At 37.4% G+C, this 23383-nt stretch overlaps 2 protein-coding genes and 1 pseudogene across 5 annotated transcripts; 2 read left to right on the top strand and 1 right to left on the bottom strand.

Annotated features, from left to right (window-relative positions):
* The first annotated feature begins 5711 nt into the window (after nt 1–5711).
* Nucleotides 5712–9953, top strand: LOC148851758 (B3 domain-containing transcription factor VRN1-like). Of its 4 annotated transcripts, none has more exons than XM_088945093.1 (5): nt 5727–5907; nt 6264–7122; nt 7203–7408; nt 7497–7605; nt 9647–9953. In XM_088945093.1, the coding sequence occupies exons 1-5, from the start codon at nt 5836–5838 to the stop codon at nt 9703–9705; spliced, it is 1305 nt and encodes a 434-aa protein (XP_088801219.1). In that variant the 5' UTR covers nt 5727–5835; the 3' UTR covers nt 9706–9953. The 4 variants fall into 4 exon arrangements, with proteins under 4 accessions (XP_088801217.1, XP_088801219.1, XP_088801220.1 ...); XM_088945094.1 differs by having other exon boundaries at nt 5749–5907; nt 9735–9953; XM_088945091.1 differs by lacking the exon at nt 9647–9953 and having other exon boundaries at nt 5712–5907; nt 7497–8085.
* Nucleotides 9954–11509: 1556 nt separating this feature from the next.
* Nucleotides 11510–13503, top strand: LOC148851757 (uncharacterized). Its single transcript, XM_088945095.1, has 2 exons — nt 11510–12099; nt 13052–13503. The coding sequence occupies exons 1-2, from the start codon at nt 11859–11861 to the stop codon at nt 13369–13371; spliced, it is 561 nt and encodes a 186-aa protein (XP_088801221.1). The 5' UTR covers nt 11510–11858; the 3' UTR covers nt 13372–13503.
* A 5554-nt stretch (nt 13504–19057) lies between these two features.
* On the bottom strand, nt 19058–19975 carry LOC148851756 (pentatricopeptide repeat-containing protein At4g01400, mitochondrial-like; annotated as a pseudogene).
* Nucleotides 19976–23383: the final 3408 nt, after the last annotated feature.

Here is a 23383-nt window from a genome sequence, read left to right as displayed (position 1 = left end):
GAATAGTGGATTTTGAAGGATTCATGTTTTTCCCGCTGAGAAGGAAATGTGGATGACGGGGAATAAGCACTGGTCAGAGAAGATCAAATGACAAATGAGTCAGATTTCGCCGTTGTTCTGGTGTTGCGAGGTCAGAGAAGATGAATAGTACTATCACTGGTTCCGTTCTAATGAGAAGAGGAACAGTGTTCGCCGCCAGTCTTCTGGGTTGGGTTCGAAGGAAGGGGATGAGCTACAGTCCTTGAAGACTTCTCTCTCATGGGATTACGAGAAGAAGAGTGGGGTGTGAAGTAACTGCCGCCCCGCCGACCGGCCGCTGCTCTGTTTCGGTCCAAAGGGTGAAGAAGAGTCCAGACCTGCCACTGCTACAACGAAGAAATTAGGGACTAGGACTTAGAGTACATCAACGTCAGTGTCAATGAGCTTTATCATCTTATAATGGCTGCCAGAAGGTTGCTTTGATACCATGAAAAATTTTGGAAACCAAAGGTCTTGCTCTTTCCATTGTTATCGTATGTATATATATACAAATTTGATGGAGTTCTTGCTCTTCACCATGAACGACCATAAACTTATACTGGAGCAAGTTCATGAACTACAGGTGATAGTCAATAAAATTCGATCCCTTAACATCATCCTTCCTGAATCTTTCCAAGTGGGAGCAATCATTGCCAAACTTCCACCCTCTTGGAAGGATTACAGGAAGAAGCTTCTACACAATGCTGAAGAACTTACCTTGGAGAAAATTCAGCAACACCTTCGTATTGAAGAAGATTCTCGAATTAGAGACAGTAGGGATAAGACCCTGACCGGTATGCTGAACTCTAAGGTAAATTTTGTGGAAAACGGATTGAAGAAGACTAATCATGCATTACAAGTAAAGAAGAAGGATGGGAACTTCAAAAAGAGCAACAATAAGAAAGGATCCTGCTATGTTTGTGGAAATAAGGGGCATTATGCCCGAGTCTTCTGACATCGAAAAGGCGGGACCAAATCTGCAAACATGGTAGAAGACAATCTCATGGCCATGATTACTGGAGTCAACATGGCAGAATCATCTTCTAGATGGTGATTTGATTCAGGCGCCACAGTCCATGTTTGTAAGGACAAGTCCTTATTCAAGACATATGAAGAAGTGACTGATGGCGATGAGGTATAGATGGGAAACCAAACATGTGCCAAAGTTGCTGGAAGAGGCAGCGTAGAGTTGAACTTCACCTCCGGAAAGACACTAACTCTCCTGAATGTTCTCCATATTCCTAACATTAGAAAGAACTTGGTCTTAATAAATCTTATTTGTATGAGGGGATTCAAAGTCTTTGAATCCGGCAAACTAATCATATCCAAGAATGGGATGTTTGTTGGAAAGGGATATGGTTGTAATGGTATGTTCAAATTAAGTATTAATGAAGGAAAAGTTCCTGCTTATATTGTTGATTCTTTCTCTTTATGGCATTATAGATTAGCATACTTGAATTTTAAGTCCATAAAGAACATGAGCAAACTAGGTATAATTGCTTACAGTAATGAATCAACTAAAAAATGTGAAATATGTGTAAAATCTAAAATGGCTAAGAAACATTTCCCTAGTGTTGAGAGAAATTCTCAACTTCTAGAACTAATCCATTCTGACATCTGTGAACTCAATGGTGTATTAACTAGAGGAGGCAAGAGATATTTCATAACATTTATAGATGACTTTTCTAAGTACACCTATGTCTACCTAATGAGAACTAAGATGAAGCCTTTGACATGTTTAAACTATATAAGACTGAAGTTGAAAATCAACTAGAAAAGAAAATTAAAATCCTTAGAAGTGACAGGGGTGCTGAATACTTTAAAAATGAGTTTAATTCTTTCTATGAAGAATTTGGAATAATACATCAACGCTCTGCTCCCTATACCCCTCACTAGAATGGCCTGACTGAAAGGAAAAATAGAATGCTTACAGAAATGATAAATTGCATGTTGTTAAAAGCTAATGCACCCTTAAACCTGTGGGGGGAAGCACTCCTAACAGCCTGCCATTTACATAACAGAATTGTTTCTAGAATTAATAATAAATGCTCATATGAATTATGGACAAGAAGAAAACCTAATTTAGCATACCTAAAAGTGTGGGGGTGCTTAGACTTCTAGACTTAGAGCAACATAATAATTGAAATTAGAGATGTTGAATTCTTTAAAAATAAACTGTGTTCTGAACCTGCAGAAAATGACAGAGAAACTCCGATCTCAATACCTATTGATAATAATGAGACTGAAAGAAGAAATAACACAACTATAACACCTACAATAGAACTTAGAAGAAGTCAAAGACAAAGAACAGAGAAACACTTAGGTTCAAATTTTATCTCTACCCAGTCAATTGTATTTTTGGTTGAGGCTGATAGAGAGAAGATTTTAAATAAAATACCCATTGTCCTAAACATTGAAAATGATCCAAAAACCTATAGTGAGGCCATGACCTCTAGAAATGCTACCTTTTGGAAGGAAACTATAAATGATGAAATGGATTCAATAATGTCAAATAACACATGGGTACTAATAGATCTGCCTCTAGTATCAAAACCAATAAAATGTAAATGAGTGTTTGGAAGAAAATACAACACTGATAGAACTGTACAAACTTTTAAGGCTAGATTGGTAGCTAAATGATTTAGTCAAAAGGAAGTGATTGATTACTTTGACACCTATGCACCAGTGGCTAAAACAACTTCTATTAGAACACTTATAGCATTAGCATCCATTTATCACTTATCTGTTCACCAAATGGATGTTAAAACTGCTTTCTTAAATGGTGATTTAAATGAAGAGGTTTACATGGAATAACCATAAGGATTTGTTCTTCCTAGAAACGAGAAGAAAGTCTGTAAACTGGTTAAATCACTATATAGATTAAAACAAGCACCTAAATAATGGCATGAGAAATTTGATTCTTGCATTCTAGGTTTTGGTTTTAAACATAATAGTGCTGATAGATGCATCTACTCAAAATTCATTGAAAATTATGAAGTAATTGTGTGCCTTTATGTGGATGATATGCTTATTGTGGGTACAAATATGATTGACAACTAAAAACTACTTATCCTCTGTTTTTTAGATGAAAGATTTAGGAGAAGTAGATACCATCTTGGGAATAAAAGTTAAAAAGCATAGTAGGGGTTATGCATTAAGCCAATCACATTATATTGAGAAAGTACTTGAGAAATTTAAGCATTTAGGGTTTAAAGAATATAGCACGTCATATGATTCTAGTATAAAGCTAATAGAAAATACTGGTAGAGCAATTGCATAACTTGAGTATGCTAGTGTAGTAGGGAGCTTGAGGTATGCTATGCTTTGTACCAGGCCTGATATTGCATTTGTAGTAAGTAAACTCAGTCAGTTTACAAGTAATCCCGGTGCAGAGCACTGGAAGGCAGTTGGGAGAGTTCTTGGGTATCTCAAGAGAACCTTGGAACTTGGCTTGTTTTATTATGATTATCAAGTTGTACTAGAAAGGGTACACTGATGCAAGTTGGATTACCGGTAATGGAGATAACAAGTCCACATCTGGATGGATTTTTGTCCTTGGTGGGGGTGCGATCTCTTGGGCATCCAAGAGACAAACTTGTATATCTCACTCGACCATGAAATCCAAATTCATAGCCTTAGCGGTTGTTGGAAAATAGGCAGAATGGATTAGGAATTTATTATTGGATATAAAACTTTGGCCTAGTCCTATGCCTCCAATTTCCATTTACTATGATAGTGAGGCAACTCTGTCAAGGGCCTACAGTGGTACCTACAATCGTAAATCCAGACATATAAGTCTGAGACATGAATTTGTTAGATAACTGATTCAAGATGGAGTCATCACTATAACCTATGTGAGGTTAAGTAAAAACTTGGATAATCCTCTTACCAAGGGTTTAGCTAGAGAATTGGTAAGAATGACAACCAAAGAGATAGGATTAAAACCCTTACTTAGTCACCTGTAATGGTAACCCAACCTGAACTGAAAATCCATCAGTATTGGGTTTAATGGGTAACAACAAGTTACAGCAATGTGACTATTAGCACTGACATTGATAAGTTTTCCATCACAACATAAATAGTGTTGTCTGTTATGATGAGAGGTTGAGATAAACTCATAATGAAGTTCTGAAATATGTCAAATAACAGAGCACATAGTGGAAGTTCACCTATGTGAACATAGAAGTGGTGCCGCTTCTCATGAGGGTTTGGGTTTACTCTCGGGATTGTTCATGAAACCAGGAAAGAAGCACATGACCATAACAATGCTGAGCAAAATATGAAACTCTTGCAGAGACTGAACATTTTATGTGTATAGGTGTCTCTGGTCTGTCTTGAGAGTAGTTGGTTTAAGGTCTTACCACCAATAACTTTGACAAGGCTCTGAGATAACTATACTAACAAGAGGTTTAAGTTGATAAACACCTTTTGTATGCATAACTGTGTCATAGTAGTTTGGATTGAGAGAGAATTATGTAATTGATCAATCAATGTGGGGGATTGTTGGATTTTAATCTCATAAGAGATTAAATCCAATGGGTTTGATTGGTCAATTACATGAGAAATTGCACCTGCACACTTGGTTGAAAAATCAAAATTTTCTTACAAAAAAAAAAAAACCAAATTTTGAACTTGTCCCACATTGGATAAATACAAGGTTTGTTTTCAGTATTTCAATAAGAGCTGATTTACACTCCTTAGAATTAGTAGAGGAGAGTATGGGGATTCGATACCGCGCAACGCACGCGCATGCGTGTGCGTGCGTGTGTGTGGCGCAATGAGGCGCTTTAGAGGCGCACTTTGCTCGCACCCGCGTGGCTTGCGATGGGCGGCTCTGGTTTTGGTGCGTTGATGACCGTTGATCACCGTTGATCAGATCAACGGTCACGATTCGATCGGGTGTGATCATGAGGCACAATTCAAAGTTAACAGTCACCAACTGTTAACAACTTTTTAAACAGTCACAATGTTTGAAATTGTGACTGTTCAAGGTGCATTCTCTAAACCAGCACCTACCTTTTTCTCATACCTTCTCACAAATTATTTAAGGAGCATGAATCAGACTCCAGAACACACAATTTCGAAATTCACTATCTCTCTCTCTCTGTCTGGTCTGCTACAGTCTCACAGAAAGTTTCTTTGGAGACTCTTCAACTTTGCTAGTTGTAGATTCTCGCCCAAGACTCTGTTGTATCCTGAGAATGAATTTGCCTGTAACCTAACAACAAACTCAATAGAACTAAGTGGGGGCAAATAATGTTCTAAAGACAATATCTTTAGAAGCGTCTCATAACTTCTCCTCTAAGATGAATAATGTTTTTCTCTCAATTATTCAAATGATTATTATAAAAGTAGTATAGAGAATAAAAAATATTGTAAAGAGGGATTTCAAGGAAAAGCTACGAGGGTCTTTCTTTCGTAATCGTACTAAGGGGCTTTTGTCACAAAAGATATTTCCGATGTACGGTAAGAGTATGATTAGAATTGGTGCGAAGAGCGTTTTGTGATAGTAATACGGACTCTCGTAAAAGTTACATCGCGTAAGATTATTGTTAATATTAAAAAATAAAAAACTCCAAGACTGTGGCACAGAAAAAATAAATCTGGACGGTCAGACTCGCCACATTCGACGGCCTTGATAATTTCATAACTTATTTGTTCTGATATTAATATAACCTTTTTAAAACTTTGATGGACTCAACCTTTTTACCAAAAAAGAAAAAGAAATGATAAGACTTACCACAAAAAACCGAGGTGCCAGCTCACTCGAGCAACGTTTCTTTCTCACTATTTGCATTTCCCTCATCAACCATCGAAATGGGTGGAAAACGAGCAGAAAGCCCTTCTTTTTTCAAGATATTGATTGGTGAAGAATTCACCCACAAACTAGTAAGCCCATTTTAGTTCTTAGGCTGTTTGAATTTCTTCTTCTTTTAATTCTTAATTTTATGCACAGTTTTTTTTTTCTTTGTCTATTCTTTTTCTTTTCCATGAAAGATACAAAACGACAGGATGAGGGTTAATTTCTCAAACACTGTGATAATCTCTGTAATGGCAACAGAAATCCATGAATGACTCACCCGAGCATTTATTCTGATTTTGTACTGTCTGAAATCGGACTCTCATTTTAAAGTTCCTGCTGATCTTGCAAACATACGCATAAATAATTAGTGGGGGTGCTCTGTTGTTATTCTGTTTCTTTTTTTTCCAATTTCTCACACTTAGATAAATTGTGTGTTTGACAGGGGATCCCAAGAAAGTTTATTAGGAAAGTAGAAGATCTCTCCGATGTTGCAGTGTTAGTGGTTCCTGATAATAACATCTGGGATATAGGCTTAAGAAAAACTGATGATGGAAGAGTCTGGTTCCAGAATGGTTGGCAGGAGTTTGTTGAATATTATTCACTGCATGAAGGGCAAATTCTTCTATTCAAGTACGAGGGAGATTCATACTTTTATGTTGATATACTAGGTACGTTCGAGATACAATATCCATCTGGTTCACGCCATTGTGAAGAGCCTAATCTGGGCAGAAGGAGATCAACCCACAGGGAAGAAGACGTAGAAGGAGAGGATATGGAAGTGTTGGAGGATTCTTCTCCATGTAAGTCTGATACTAATTCAAGAAAGGTCTGTGCTCAGAGAACTGAAGCAAAGGTAACAGAAAGGTCCATGGCAAAACCCAGTAATATTTCTGTGAACAAGAACGAGGAAAATGAAGATCACAGGGTGTTGAAGGGATCAGCTAAGGGGGAAGAATCCAACCAAGTCAAACAGAAGAAACCTGAAGAACTTGCTTTTGATTTTGATAATGAAATTGGGTTGGTTCCAATCCACTCCGGTAGTCAGTATAGTAATCCAAGCATTTCTTCTCCATATGGTTCTTCGTCAGATAGGATCCACGGGAACAGCCAACTTTCACCTAACAATGCTGCCAGTGTCCAATTGTCACTTTCATTTTCTTCTCAGGATGTAGACCTCCAGTTCGGCCTAAGTAAAGAAACAGATGACAAGGCTGAACAGTATTGCTCAAATCCAGGGTATGGAAGCATGGGATTCTCAGCTATGGCAAAGATTGCTCAGAAGAGCCGAAGAACTGAACCTTGTAAGTTCTTTAAACACCCAGTGTTCTTGTCATGCTACTGTAATTGCCCTCTCCATTATTAACTATATAGATAAATGCAGATGGACAGAACCCATTAACAGAAAATGAGCAGAGGTTGGGCTTCCCTGTCATGAAGACATATTCCAGACTTCTTATGTCAAGGAGAAGACCAGTGACAAATGAAGAAAGAGAGAGAGCAGTTCAGGCAGCCAAAATGTTCCAGTCTGAAAACCCTTTCTTCATGGTCATCATGAGACAATCTTATGTTTATAAGGGATTTGTTTTGGTGAGTTCTTGAACTAGAGCTAGTAATTTATAACAGCTCTTATATGTTACCAAGAAATATGACGATAGAATGGTTCCTACTTATGCAGAAAGTACCATCCAGTATCATCATGAAATTTCTAACAATGAAAAAGGAAACTGTCATACTACGAGTTTCAGATGGAAGAATGTGGCCTGCCCGGTGCATTTTGAGACAAGGTATGACTTGGATAAGTAAAGGTTGGGCTGATTTTGCTTTGGATAATAATCTTGAAGAAGGAGATTGTTGTGTCTTTGAGCTCACTAAAACAAACGTCATTGAGATGCAAATTTCTATTTTCCGTGTACTTGAAGATGTGGTGCCACCAATCAGACTTGCCAAACATTTTTTTCAGCTTCTGTGAAACTTTTTCTGCAGCACTAGGCTCAAAATGAATTTTTGAGTTTTACATCCTCTAATATGGTTGTGAGGGTTAGTATCAACTTTTGTACAAACATGAATTTAGAATCAGCCAAACAATCAATAGAAATACTGTTATAACAGTCATGGATCCAGATTGTGATTTGTGAGCTTTGGAGAACACACAGATGGCTGTTTGGGTGAGGTGAGGAAGGTTGAGATGTAATGCTCATTGATTTTATCAGTGGTTGTAATTCTGTTAGAGCAGCCTTTTGGTAATGTGTTTTTGTTTTGCAGCATGTTTTATAACTTAACTAACTTTCATTGGAGTGGTTCAGGACCACCGTGGCAAATCTCAGATTATGATTGACATCTTACTTTGGATTGATGGGGGGCATTCTTTGGTGTGATGGTAAAACCTTGTGCTTACAAGCGTGAGAGTGGGGGTTTGAGTCTGAGACTGCCCACTTTGTGCAAAAAAGATGCCAAACATTAGGTCCATTATCCAGTCCACCCCTCCCAAGTCCCCAGATAGCTGGGACTAATATTGGATGATGGCCTTTTTATCTTATTTTTGGATTGATGGGTATGAGAACAGAAACCCCTTGCCATTTCTTGCTGTTGGCAGGGTAAAGACAGAAAAAGATGTAGTGACATTTGAAAAACTGGAAAAAATAATCAGTATTAGAGACCAAACATGTTTTTTTTTTTTAAATGCCTTTTCAGTTTATCCTGATTTAATTTTCTCATACACAAAGTGACAATGACCTAAATTATTAGTCCTATGCTTAGGCATAAACAATTCATCACTGCATTAATCATAATTAATGGCTAAACTTCTCAATAAGGTGGAAATTTCAATTTCTGACTATTTTTCAGATTAGTCAGAGACATATGTTATGTTTGAGAAGCACCAAGCTCTATGAATCTATAGATTCATGTGTTGCTGCTGTGTCTGATTGAACCCTTTGTCAAGTGCTCACTGCTCACTACCTTTAACTCTTTGATACCATCTTCTGCAATGCATAGTGAAATTCAGGCTCGTAAAACTTATTTTCTGTAGAAACAAAATTACAGTCTTTTCTCTTTCAATAAGAATTTTCAGGATGAATTAAACAGTTCAGACATGATGGCTATGAAGTATAAGCAATTGAATAAGGCATTGCAGAACAAATTAAATAATTAAATACTGATAAAAAAGGAGCAAGCTTAAACAATTAAATAATCAACCTAATAATTACAAAAAAAAAAGGCACAAGCACTCTTGACATGAGCCATTTAGAGGTATTGGTGAAATAAGATCTCTAATCCTGATGGCAAGAGTATTTTACCTAAAAAAGAGTATGATCTGTATCAATTGTATATTTTTAAAAGGATATTCAACAGATCAAAAGAACTTCAACTTAGTAGAGATTTACTTTCCAAATGCTAATTAACCTAATTTTACTCCTATCTGGTTAACCCACCCCTGTTGAATGAATATTGTCAATCTGGCTTAAATCCGAGCAGGTTCAAGTTAGGCATCCTGATCTATTTATTTTAATGTATTGATCCTCTAGTTGGCCAAGCTGTTCTTACAATGGTAGCTTCAAGTACTTGATAAACAATTGTGATTTTTTTATGCTGCTAGTCGTTGTGCTCACTAATGTTAAATCCACTGTTCATCCACTGATAAACAATCTCATTCTGCTGCTGGTAGTCATTATGCAATTTTACCAATTAAAATAGCGTTGATGCTAGTCACTTCTTGCACTGCTAAAAAACAGAACCCACATTATTCTGCTGCTAGTCACTTTTTGCACTGCAAACAAGCAGAGCACACACATTGTAAAATTGTGATCCTACAATTTTGTTCTGCAGCTGCAGCAGCTGCTACTAGTCGCTTTTTGCACTGCAAACAAACAGAACCTTCATTGTAAAATTGTGATCCTACGATTTTGTTCTGCAGCTGCTACTGCTGATTGTCACTTTTTTCAATGCAAACAAACAGAGCCCACATTGTAAAACTGTGATCCTCTGCTGCTGCTGAGCAATTTTAGGTAAAAACATACTCTACATGGAATATGGGTGGGTGGTGATTGGCCACTAAACCCAGTTTTTCCTCCTTGTGCTGAACTAGCAATATAAACTTTGCTCCCGAAAAGTTTATGCAAAATTTGCACCTCAATTCTCTCTTTTTTTTTTTTTTTGATAAATATTCTTTCTCATATAAATTGGTACCATGTCATCTTGATTTAGATTCATTTCAAAACAAATAACCCTCCTCTTTCTTGCCTTCTCTTTCTTATAAGGTGGAGACCATCATTTGGCTTTCTATTTTACTTCTAACAAGCAAATAAAACAAAATATTGAACCCGTTCAAAGACACTCCATTAGATAGCCTCTTCAATAGTTGTGACTCTATCATCTTTTGATGTAGTTACTTTTTTATAGGTGGATGTCCTCGTAAAGTCTCTTTTTGTACATGTTCATGAGGGTGGCTTGCCCTCCTTTTCTTGATTGAAATACAACTATTAAAAAAAAAAAACAAATAGAACAAAATAAATCAAATCTTAAGCAAAAGAAATCAGAATTTACATTCAGCCAATTTGTATCGCCGATGTGCCTGTATTGAATGAACAGAGATATCCCATACCTTCTGTGAAGGCAATGGCTGGTTCCACCGCAAATAGAGAATCTGGACTGAGTATCAAGAATAGAAAATGGTAGCGCAAATCATTGAGCGTCTCCTTTAAAGATTTCTGGAACTGTGCTACCTCCAGATTTGTATAGCACTTCTCTCTTCTTGTAATGTATATGTATCTATTTTTGAAACTACCCTGGTGCTTACTATCTAGCCCCTCTGTTCAAGGATACAAAAATATCCAGATTGTAGGCCCCGACCATGAATCCTTTTGGCTCCAAGAAAGAGAGGTGTGCTACCTCCTACCTGGTGCGGAACCAGGATTTTTCATTTTGGGAGAGGGGGACCCGACTCTACTTATTCAGTGGGTGGGTTTGGCCCCCTTGGCTCCGCCGTTGGTTACAACTTTGTCGGAAAATTCCATTCCAAGTGGAGGACCTAGAATCATCAAACCTGTGTATTGTATTTGCGTAGGAGGGGAAGGCCATCTCGCCCATGTTTGGAGGAATTTAAACTTTACCATGATGACATATGGATGATTTGGCTATGCTTGCAGTGACCACCCATGGTCCTGTGCTTAGACCTGTTCAGGGGCCCGGTAACCCAATGGGCCAGTTCAGCCTGATTCATTCTAAGTTGAGTTTGGATATAATTTTAAGCCTGTAAATTTGAACTCAGGCTTAAAACACTGAACCTAACCCTTTTTTTTTACGATTGGAGTTTACTTTTTTTTTTTTTTTTTAAATAACGGCTTGAATCCAAGTTTGACTTGATAATATATATTATAGAATTGGTCTAGGGGCTGAGTGTGTTTGTTGTTACACAAACAACTACGCTGCAGCCGGGTCAGTATTTTGCACGTAGAAAATTTGCAACCTCTTACGGGCTAAATATCCAAATCCATTTGTATTATGTAGGTGGTGCCTGGAAGATGGAAAATGATCTTCTGTCATCTTCCTACTTAGATTTTAGATTATTGAATCCAAGATATTCTGTAGTTAAACAATGGGACCCACTATTTGATCGATCCTACCATGTGCCACGAACCTACTTGATCAGACCATTGATCTATAAAAAAATCAGCGTATCAGATGGTCATCGACTCATCGTTATCCAGCAATATTCCTTGCTTGTTTGGCTTTCGGCATGGATATCACTTAAGTGGTGGGACCTATCAAAAGTGGGTCCCATAGGCCTCTTTATATGCCACGTTGACAGATACAAGGACAGCAAACTACTCTCGTAGAGGGATGTCAGATCGGTGGACCACGGATTGATGAACATTATCCACACAAACCAGGGCACTCGAGCACCTTACAATCTTATAAGAATATCCAGTCAAGAAATAAAAACTGAAGTCGGAGCACACAGAGAGACCCACCTCCCTCCTCCAAGGCTTCAACCCCCCCTTGAACATTGGAAGTTGCATAGATTGAGAACAGAATCAGAATGGCTTTGGAGACCTGCTTCCAAGTTAGCACCATTTCTGCAACAACCAGAGCTTCTGTTTTATATCCCCACTCCTCAGTTTCCTCCAAGGAGAAACTCAATTTGCCGACATGTAAGGGATTGAAGGTTTCTACTCTCTCACATGCAGCATCATCTTCTTTCTCTTCTTTATCTCGTTCTGTTGATCACAGATACCGTGGATACAGAATTGTCTGCAAAGCCGGAGAGGTCATTAATGAGGGTATGTTAATTTATTAGATCCCCCCTTCAAGGCTTATCTTCTTTCCAATACAAGATCTATTCTTCTCATCCTTGTTTTCGCTACTTGGTAATCTACATTAAACTAGGGATCAGTTTTCTTTTGTTTCAAGATCAAGGGTCCAAATTAGAAATAATTAGTATTGAAGAGCAAAGAAATGAAGGCCTACTTAAGTTTTGTTCAGTGCCTGTAGGTAAAAGAGGGAATCTCATGAACCTAATTTTCTCATGGTTTTCCACTGGTTTTTTCAGTGGTTAATTGGCCCCACAACTATCATTCTTCATTCATAAGCAGATGTTCACCGAATTCAGAGTACTAGTGACATACTTGATCTTGATTACTACTTGCAACTTTGCAAGGTTCAATGATCCTCTGTTTCTTCAAGATACATGTATATGTGCATAGCAACAGACCATAGTACCATTACGTTAAGCTACTTATTGGGCCCTTACCTATTGATTGGAAGTATCATCCTCAAGGAATAAAGTAGAAGAAAATTGAAAGAAAAGGTCATCAATTACCAAATCCAACAGTTTTTGACGTATCACATAGTGGAGGCACAATTACAACCAAGATAATGGACTGTTGATTTGAATGGTTCCAATTGGTGAAACCACAGCAGTTTGTTCCTAATCTGAATCATACCTATCACTAGTTTATATAGTCAAATACAGTGCATTGTACTGCTTCTTTTACAATATTAACAGTCAATCACCTGTTAAAAACAACAAGATCAATAATGATTTGTAGCTTGTATGCATGATAGTCTATCACATTCAACATCTGGTGCTGTTCATCAATATTTAATGGTTATAATCATTGTAAAAACTATAAGTTGTATGCCATTTCATCAATAAACTATCTTCCCAATTGAAGTTTAATGAGCATGGCTCTAATTTGAATATGATTGGTATTTTCTATGTGAAATCTGCAGTTCGGGTGGTGAATGAAAGTGATTGGGAACAACTTGTAATTGCAAGTGAAACCCCAGTTCTAGTAGAGTTCTGGGCACCATGGTGTGGTCCATGTCGGATGATCCAACCTGTGATTGATGACTTAGCTAAGAAATATGCAGGCAAGATAGTCTGTTACAAGGTCAACACAGACGACTGCCCAAATATTGCAACAACGTATGGAATCCGAAGCATTCCAACTGTGTTAGTCTTCAATAACGGAGAAAAGAAAGAGAGTGTTATTGGTGCAGTGCCGTTCTCTACCTTGAGTGCTGCTGTAGAGAAATATTTGAACTCCTAAAGACAGACAGAGAATCTTAATGACACTGTTGCTTTGTGGCTCAAATGCTGTAATTCATGAATTTCTTTATGTATAAATGTAACAACACTAAGTTCAGTTCCTCTGTTTATCACTCGAAAGAACTTTGAACAATTCTACTGCCAGAAGTTTCAATTTACTTTCCTCCTTTTTAATCCTACCAAAAGAACTTTGAACTTTGAAAGAATTTCGTTAAAAGGAAATGGAAGAGAGGAACCCAGGAGGCCACTCTTACTTGCTTATAAAATCTGGTAGTAAACAGGGGAGGCATAACTGCCAAAATAAATTCCAACTTAGACACTGGCCTTCTTTGGCCATGTGATGTGCTGTCCAGTTGGCCTCACAGCAAACATTTGAGAAATAAAACATTATTTAAACTATTGCACTCTGTTCAGAAGTCTGAAATAGGACCAATCTCCAACTTAAGACATAAAGAGCGCTTCCATGGATGGACCATAACTTCCTTAGAGTCGGTTTTACTTCAGATTAATTCCTTTGCTAAATGAATTCCAAGCTACTGAAGCATCCGACTTTTTGTGGATTCGTGACGTTTCTAGCATCTGTCTGCCACAGAAAAGAATGATAGTAATAAAAAAAGAGAAATCACCATATTTTTTTATCATGCCACCACCCAAAATTAATGTCCAAGTATTTGCCTATAGAAATTCAAACATCCGACTTTCTTTGTCTGAGAGGATTCAGGCAACAAAAGAGAAGAAACTCAACCTAAGGCAAAGTTGGGCTGTTGATCCAGGAATTTTTTTTTCTTTTTCTTTGATTGTTGGTTCTAAGATTCAAATCCTTGTTTGAGGTCCACATCATTACGAATGAAAAAGGTTTACCAAGATTTTGATGTAACGAAGCTTGTTTCTAGCATTTCATCTCTGTAATCGTTCATATTCAAGCAACTCTGTTTAACTGATATGTTCATCTATCATTAAAGTTTCAACATGAAATTTTCAGACTTTTGGAAATTGGAATGGCATCTAGATTTCAAATCACTTCACAACATTAACCGGGAGGGGATTTCTGTTTTGGGAGGTGGATCAGGTCAGTTTCATAATTTCTTTAGCAATGATATAAACTGTAAAAGAGAAATTTGTTAGCATTCAAAATTACTTCTAAACATAATAGAAGAATAAATGGATCGCTCTATGCTCAAGAAATGAACTGACCTTGAGAGATTGAAGCAAAGTTGGCGTTCATGGCTTTGTTTCGATGTATGAGAGCTTCAAAATTGGTTCTTTGGCTTCATCTCCTTCTTTTCTTCTCTTCTCTACAGAAAATGGAACTAAGAACACCTCTCTCTCTCTCTCTCTCTCTCTCTCTCTCTCTCTCTCTCATTCTCTTTCTCTCATTCTGAACTGCAAAAACCAAAAATCAAAGGACCTTTTCTCTAGTCATGATTGCTCTCAACCGATGGATGACTAGTGTGTATGTTATAGAGCCCAAACCACCTAGAGAGGGGCCTTCATGGTTAAGGAAATGTAAAACCATAGGCTCAATCTCCATCAATCTCTGCTTTTGCAAACCATTAACACTAGAACAATGCACTCCCTCTTTCAATGGGGGCCTTAGGTTGGCTTCTAGAACCAACTTGCCATCTTAGCAACTAGCTCCAGACACTGTTGGGTCCCCTAATGTCTGATTCATCTCAAGTCACCGTGAATTTTAAACTGAATGAGTTCTAACAATCTCTCACTTGGCCGAGATGAATCTTTTTTCTTTTTTTTATATGGCCATCAATGACCTAGTATAGTGAACCTAAGGGTATTCGTTCCGCTCAATTGAAACAATTATCCTCAAATCATCAAGGTTACTTGAGTTCTATTGATTTGACTAAGGACCATTCAATGGTTATGGAGTTAGCAATTTCAACTAACATGAGCAATCTGCATACACCACTTAGACAACCTATGCATGGGCTACATATCTTTGTCTTACGTTATGTGTATATGTGTAAATTTAGAGAAAAGATAGAGGCATGTTTACCAAAATCAATAATTTTATTGTGATCACATATCATGGTGTTAATAAAAACAATTACACTCAATTCAATTCCAACTTATCAAAACTGTTCATCAACCCTATGCACGCTACATACTCCGGAAAGAGCTTGGGTGGAAGTCATTTTGTTAATGGATTAACCAATTTGATATCGATGTGCTTCAACCTTGTTCTCATCTTCTTATTCTTTGAGAAAAGCACAATAGCAACATTGTCATTATAAATCCTCATCAGTCTTTAAATCAAGTCCACTACTTGAAGACGTGAGACAAAGTTACACAACCATATGACATAACTAGTTGCTTCATAACATGGTATGAATTCTGCTTTCGTAGTAGATGAAGTAGTGCCTGTAGTTTGCTTTGCACTTCTCCATGAAATAGGCCCTATTGCCATCATGAAGATATAATTAGAGATAGATACATGAGTGTCCTGACATCCAACAAAAGTGCACTTCATGATAATGACATTTGCAGGGGAGCAATTTCACAGAAACCCAATGGTCCCAAACTTCAAAAGTGTATTGAATTATCCACCACAGAGGCTGAATATATTGCAACTATTGAAGCTTGTAAGGAGTTCCTGTGGTTGAAGAAATTCTTACAAGAATTAAGCATGAAGCAAGAAAAATGTGTTCTTTACTGTGATGGTCAACATGCTATCAATCTCTGCAAAAAGATCCAACCTTTCATTCAAGATCCAAACACATTGATATAAGATACCATTGGTTTTGGGATGTGTTGGATATGAAGTTAAATATTGAAAAAAATCATACTAATGAGAATGATGTAGATATTTTAACAAAGTCCTTGCCTAGAGACAAATTTGAATTTTGCAAAAGAGCTACAGGTTTGGTGAAGCCCCCCATATGAGTTGCAGGGGGAGAATTGTTGGGTGTGGGTCCATCCTATATGAGCGGCCCACCCCACCTTTTCCATGCCCTCCAAAAAGGAGGCATATTATGGAAGCCAAAAAGGCTTTTATTCTTTTAGTTCTTTCTTCTTACCACAATATGAAAAGTGAAAGAGAAAAAAAAAGGCTGAAGTGAAAAGGGATTCATAAGGAATGAAGAGAATAAAAAAGGATTGTTTTCATCTCTATTCAAAGGCCAAGTTCAGATGTGTTTTGAACCTGTTCTTAATGAGATTTTTGGTGTTGTTTAAGGAGACAAGATCCTTACTCCATTTTGGATTGGTCGTCTCTTTTCCTTTTTCTCCCAGTTATATGTTTATCACAACTTGGTGAGATCTAAACTTTGTTTTTGTTGAAATCCACCTATATTTTGATGGTTGTAAACATTTAATTTTCAATTAAAGAAGACTATTGTATTTATTAATTTCAGAAATAGTGGAAGACATTTTTAGACCACAGGTCCATGGTTTTTCCCAAATTTTGGGTTTTTTCACATAAAAATTCTGATGCAATATGTTTTGTAGTGTATGTTATTTATTTTTCTTGTTGCTTGGCTGAATTACTTTTCTATAATTGTTATTTTTAGGAAACCAATTTTATCACACAACTTTGGAAGAAAAAATTTCTTGCTACCATGGGATTGTGTTTTCATTTATTTCTACTACTATAGTGTATCTTCCCCAACACTATCCTCGTGTCAAGTTTGATTTCTACCTTCATAATGTTCCCCAATATATCTACCATTCTCAATATTTCATTTGTATCAGAAATTTTGGGTACAACCTCCACATAAGCTTCCTCTATCTTACCAACAATGAAGAAACCCTTCATCAAAGCATGAAAAGCCGAAAAACATAGAGAAAATCTTTTGGATATCATCTCATACATATATTCATTGCCTTGTATTAGGAATGCAACCATTGGATGACATATCTTGACGAACCTTATTGAAGGGAAGGGAGATCCATCATATGGATGGCCGAACCATGCACGGTGGCTGAGCGAAATTTCAAAAATTTCTTTTTCCCTTCTAGGAATCATATTCATAGTTTTAAAAAAATTGCAGTTTTCAAGAATCGTTTTTGAAACAAACTAAACCAGATCTGAAACCAAAAGAAAGAAGGAGGAATACCTGATACAGAATCCACATGTATAGCTCCCAAAGTAGGTGTTCACACCCAAAGAGGATACCAAAAGCTGCCTCCATTGAAGATGGCATAGCTTGAGATGAAGTAGGATCAGCAATGTAGTCCTTCAACAAAAACTGCAATCTTTCAGCAAGGATCAAGCAAGGGATGGTGAGTATGAATTAAATTTGATTTTTCTTGCAAAAATCAGAATCAAGATCCAATCTTGATCAATTCAAGAAACTAGAGATTGAATAAGGTAGAGCGGCAAGAGGAAAAGGAGAGAGAACTGAGAGCAATTACTTTAGACTGAAGCGGTTCACCCTCCCCTTTTTATTTAAAGAGCTTATTTCCTAATCTGATTAGGAGTTTCCAAATCTAAATTTTTATTTGGATATGGACTCGTTAAGTTGATAAGACTTATACTCTTATCCTTATCTACTGATCCAAACCCACATTAAAACCCAAATTCACCCATGAAGATTAATCCTATTAATCTTGGGCCCTAGGCCCATTAAGTATGCATGCTCACTTTCCTTTTTAATTGCTGGCTAACTTGTCTCTCTTTGCATGACGTGGGACCCTAACATTAATCTTCACAAAAGCCATATGGGTTCAGCCTAGCCTCTGTAACAAGGCCTGGCCGAATTCATTATTGTGGACAGTGAACCCTTGAGTTTATCAGTATGGACTCTTAATGGACGCAACATTTACACTAAATGGTCGTTGAGTCCAGCCACCTTATGAAGGCCCAAGGATATGGTCTTAAGTGAAATTAGCCCATCAGGTATAAAATCCCTAACTGGTTTTACACATAACCTCTCAACCCATAAGGATCAAACACTACCCGACAAGAGATGACCTCTCCCTCAACTGCAAGGTAAAGTGTTGCACTCTTTGCTCGGATGGATCCCGAGAATTAAAACATTTTGCAAACATTTTCATAAAACATAATATATATCTTTATATAAATATATTTTGTAAAACAGATCTCAAACAGGTTTGAAATCAAGTGTTGGCGGTTTAAGTTTTCATTAGAGAGAATGCAGACTCCGATCATTCACTTTGTCCAACAAAGGGGTTGATTCTGTCACTATAATCACCCACTTAGGTGAATTCTCAAACTGTCCCAACATACCTAGGTTTTAACCCCCACTAAGGATCTCACTGATTGACATATCAAAGACAGCCTAATCCGATACCCAACATAATATCATAATCGAGTCTAAGGTTTAGGTGTAATTTTCTATTTTTTCCCATCAGTCTTCAAAGTCCAGGGCATAACTAGAAATTAGCTTGGTTCAGTGTTTCAAATAAACACACACTATATGTGCTTTGGGTTTCACCCTTGGCAGTTGAGACAAGCCACCCCAACCGACTTGACAGCACATTGGTATCAATCTTGATAGCTTGATAGGATAAACCTCCTCAAGTCTATCCAACGGCTGATAACATTCTAAACTAACATGAGTCTCATAAATGTCCAATTTAAGAGTAATTACGTAGAAACACACCAGATATAACATGAACCAGTTATGTACTTTTATTTATTTACAATAAATGTATATATACATCAATCTAATTGGAGCTAAGAACATATAATGTCTAACACTTACAAGCATTCAAGTATAGAATCCCAAGATGACAATATTATAACAAACAATATCAGGATTGCGTCCCTTCACTTTCATTCTACAAATGAGCTTATAAGTCCCTCTTACCTTTTTTCTTTCTACACAAACTATTTAACAAAGATGTATACGTTAGAGTATCTAGAATGAATCCCTTATTCAATATATTGTCCAACAAATCAACAACCCTAATGACTTGGCTCTTCCTACAAAGACCCTGCATAAAATGCGACATGACTGACCTTTGGGATAACATTCCTCTTAAAAATTTGATTGAACAATGAATATGCAGTTCTTAATTCATCATTAGAATAGAATGCCCACATCAAGATGTCATAAGTTTCGGTGTTTGTTGAGACGTCGAATCAACCAGAGTCCCTGAAGAGATCAAAAGCACAGGTAAGTCCGATGGCTAACCATAACTTGTATGAGGTGATTGGAGTGTCTAGCTAGGGGTTTGTAATCGAATTCTAGAATGGTGTAGGTCTTGGGGTCTTTATTAAGTATTTTGGCATTGTTCTATAAGAAGATGACATCTGAAAAGAGGCCAAGGGTGACGGAGTAGCCATTGGATTTGATGTGATGCATCATGCTATCCATAAGAGAGAAGTAGTGAGCACATCCAAGCTTGCATAAGTGCGTAGAAGAGTAGGAGTGGCGGAAATTGGGCTGGTGGGGAGCAAGATCAAATATTTCTTTAGCAAGGAGAGGATTTGTTTGAGAGGCAATGGGCTTCTAGATTCGAGGTAGAGACCCAATTGGGGTTGGAGATTGACGGTGATGGTGATTCCTGATGCTGATGTTGTTGGAATACGAAGGAAGAGAAGTAGGAGGCAATTGAGGTTTTTGGCAGGAGAAGTAGGCGGGGAAAATTGAAAAGGTTTTAGAAGGGTTAAATGATTGATGCATTTTGAAATTGACAGTGCAGTGGCATCGATAAGGTGTGAGCCTGGGCTGGAAAGTTGGAACTTATTTGGTGAAACAAGTGGAGCTGGGCTATTAGATACCAATTGAAGCTTGAGTAAAGAGCAAAGTAGTATGAACAATGTTGCAAAGATAGGAAAACATGTCTTTCACATGAAAGAATGCATGTATAACCTAACTTAAATCACCTTGGATTTGATTTGAAAGAGTTATAAGTAGAAGTTTATATTTAAAAGAGTGATTAATATTTATAGATTATACCCTTAGGTTATGTTTGGTTTGAAGGAAAAAGTAGGGAAAACTATACAATGTTTGTAAATGTTTCCCTATCTTTCCCTTCCTTTCCTTGCTTTTTCCATCAAACCAAACATAGCATTAGGGATGGCAATTTCTACCAAACTTGTTTGGTATCCACCCCTTGTTGGGGGTAGGGTTTTAGGCTTGGAGGATGGATTTTGGGGTTGAGACAGATTTTGGGATTCTACAAACCATATGGGTATGGTATTCGGCTAAGCCCGAACCTCCCCAACCGTCATATTGTTGGAAAGCATATGAATTTTATGTACTTTTGTAAAGGTGAACTTTTGTAAGGTGAAAATCCATAATATGGGGGATGGCATATTTGGACCGTATGATCTAAACCGGAAGCCAATCTTGAGAGTGCTCCATCCAATAAGCATCGAGTATGCTGGCCAAAGGATTCCTTCTTGAGATAAAAACTAATGGGGCTGTCTAGCAAGTTTCCTTATTACCGAATTAGGAAATTTCTACCTTGCTCTTCCTTTTCATACCTTTTCATTCAAATCAAACAAAGATTTTGTTTCAATATAAAATAGGTGATAGATTTGTCAACCAATAATTAGGAAGTTTTACCTAGAGCTTAAGTATTTTCATTTTTTCAGGGTCGATGTTTAAGCCATCTCATTTAACATTCAAAAATTTTCAGCAAAACAAGAGGTGCACTGAATCATCCACCGTGAAAAAGTGGAAGCATATACTTTCAAGACCGAGCAAAACTTTTTTCTCTGCCCTTGCTATCTTTAGGTTGTTCTGTATTACCATACTAATTATTAAACAAATCATATACATACAAGATTGGTAAGGTCTCCTGCTGGCAGTAGTAGAAGCTTGAGATCAAATCCCACCTGAACCTGGGTTGGGGAGGTTATGGGATGGGGGATGGACTAAAACATCATAAACATTGCATTAAATTAATTATTCTTGCCAGCCCCTAACAGAACTCAAAGGGCAATGCATACATTTATGGAGATCCTCTTGCCTACATGACTGGAATAGACCTGTCAATTAATTCCAATTGTAATTGGGGATTTGATAGCTGTCCATTCCTTGAATATGTCTAATAATTTCCTCACAGGTCCCATTCCCCATTCCTTTGAAAATCTTCAACAGTTAGAGAGTTTGTATCTTTCTCATAATAGGTTGGCAGGAAACATCCCTCCTCAATTGATTCAACTCCATTCTCTGTCCACTTTCAATGTTTCCTTCAATCATCCGTCCGGCAAGATCCCTTTTGAATATAATTTTCAGACTTTCACTGAAAGCAGTTACTTGGAAATTCAGAACTTTGTGGGCAGCCGCTGCTTGTCAATTGTTCATCGCCAACCAACCTTTCACCACAAGCTAATAATAGTAATGGAGAAAAAGGGCCGAGATTGGTGGATGGAGATCTATTTTTCTTCTCTTGCGTGGCTATTTTTTATGCACTGAGCTTTTGGGGTGTCATTATTCCTCTACTTATTAGTAGGAGCTGGCGCAGGAAATACTATGGAGTTGTCAATAGATGCATCATTTGGTGTAGTGAAAGGTTCTGAGGTTCTTGTTCTATTACGTATGTTTTGTTTCATAAAAGAATGTAACAAACAAATAAACATACTGTGATATCATTTGTAGCTTTCCTCACAATAATATCTTCAACACTGAAGTCCTGTTATGTAGGTGGTACCTGGAGTAGTCTGAATTACTCCATGATCACGTCAAGCAGCTTGACACAAGAAAGTATATCTATTACCTTCCAACATATTGGCTCAAACTATATGATCTTTACCAAGTACTCAGGTTCATATACTAGTGTTCTCAATCCTTTTTTCTTTCCTTCCTTTTCATTTATTTAATTTTGCCTTCCCATCATTCCATGTTTGGTTTTTAGAGAACTCAAAAAGCTGGGCGGGTCTAAAGATTAAGGCTTGGGCAGTTGGACCTAAACCACAAGCCAATTGTCATGGTTTAGCCCCACAATGAGCTAGGTCCTGCACTGCTAGGGCCAGTCTGGTCTACCCAACAACACTTCAACCATAAAACTAAAGTTCAAAGTATCAATACATATACGGTCGATATGTATCGTGTTGATACATATTGTGCCGATGGCTTACTGATACGTCCTTCCAAAGGTTGTATCGGGTCAAACACTGGTTCAGGGGGTAGTCGGGCCTTAAACCAACCCCTTTGAACCGGTCTCGAAAAAAAAAATAAATAAAACCTAGAAAATAAGTACCGATACAACCTATCAATACTTTGAACCTTGATAAAACTTTCATTGGGATTCAAAGCTTCCATAACGTTGAGAATTATATCTATAATAATAATAACAACAATAACAATAACAACAAGGCTAAGATTTTTGATAGGCCAGTTTAAATACAATAAATGTACCTAGAATATGCTTAGGCTTCATTTTTACCTTCTAATCAATAACAAAGTTGTTGAATCCAATGAACAAGATACAGGATATAGAAGCTCAAAAGGGCCAAGAAGAACTCCAGGAGACAAACAGCTCTCCTTGGAAAGCCCATTCTGATTTGTGTTAAGGAGTGGCCAGGAGCCCAAGGATATCAAGTCGAGCTCGATCCAAGAACAATCTCTCTCTCTCTCTGTCTCTCTGGCCCTTGTTTCTTTTGAGCTTCTATATCCTGTATCTTGTTCATTGGTTTCAACAATTTTTTTATTGGTCATAACAAACTCTAGGAGACAAACTTGCTTGATAGAGGGAGTCACAAAAGACCATCAAAAGATTTCCTTCCTCATCTTTACTCCATATCCTCATTTAAACAAAGAACATTTTTTTCTTTACTTTGTATGGTTCTGAACTTGGTATTTCCTGGGACTTGGGATCAAGAAGAGGCTTAAGGGACATTGAAACTTCAGAAATCTTGAATCACGAAAATTTATTTTAGGGTGTCTTCTTTGAAAATCCAAAATCTCATTGCCTCGTTTGGACAGCCAATTCTTGTGAATTTTTCTTTTGTGCATCATTTTTTTTTTTAATTCTTCACTCACCACGAATTACCACAGGTTTACATGGTAAAGGCCATTTGGAATGCGAAAGTTCTACCAAAAAACTCTTTGAAATGCAAGCAGTGAATCTACTTTCCACTT

This window comes from Nelumbo lutea, chromosome 5 (genome assembly GCF_056320005.1).
Source record: "Nelumbo lutea isolate HS-2025 chromosome 5, American lotus-T2T, whole genome shotgun sequence".
Lineage (NCBI taxonomy): Eukaryota > Viridiplantae > Streptophyta > Magnoliopsida > Proteales > Nelumbonaceae > Nelumbo > Nelumbo lutea.
This window is presented reverse-complemented; position numbering and strand designations above follow the sequence as displayed.

Bases quoted from the DNA above. Each gene is read 5' to 3' on its own strand.
- LOC148851758 (XM_088945091.1), top strand. From the start codon at position 5,836: ATGGGTGGAAAACGAGCAGAAAGCCCTTCTTTTTTCAAGATATTGATT. The intron at 7,123-7,202 runs GTAAGTTCTTTA...AGATAAATGCAG, and splicing joins GAGCCGAAGAACTGAACCTT to ATGGACAGAACCCATTAACA. The intron at 7,409-7,496 runs GTGAGTTCTTGA...CTACTTATGCAG, and splicing joins TTTATAAGGGATTTGTTTTG to AAAGTACCATCCAGTATCAT.
- LOC148851757 (XM_088945095.1), top strand. From the start codon at position 11,859: ATGGCTTTGGAGACCTGCTTCCAAGTTAGCACCATTTCTGCAACAACC. The intron at 12,100-13,051 runs GTATGTTAATTT...TGAAATCTGCAG, and splicing joins CGGAGAGGTCATTAATGAGG to TTCGGGTGGTGAATGAAAGT.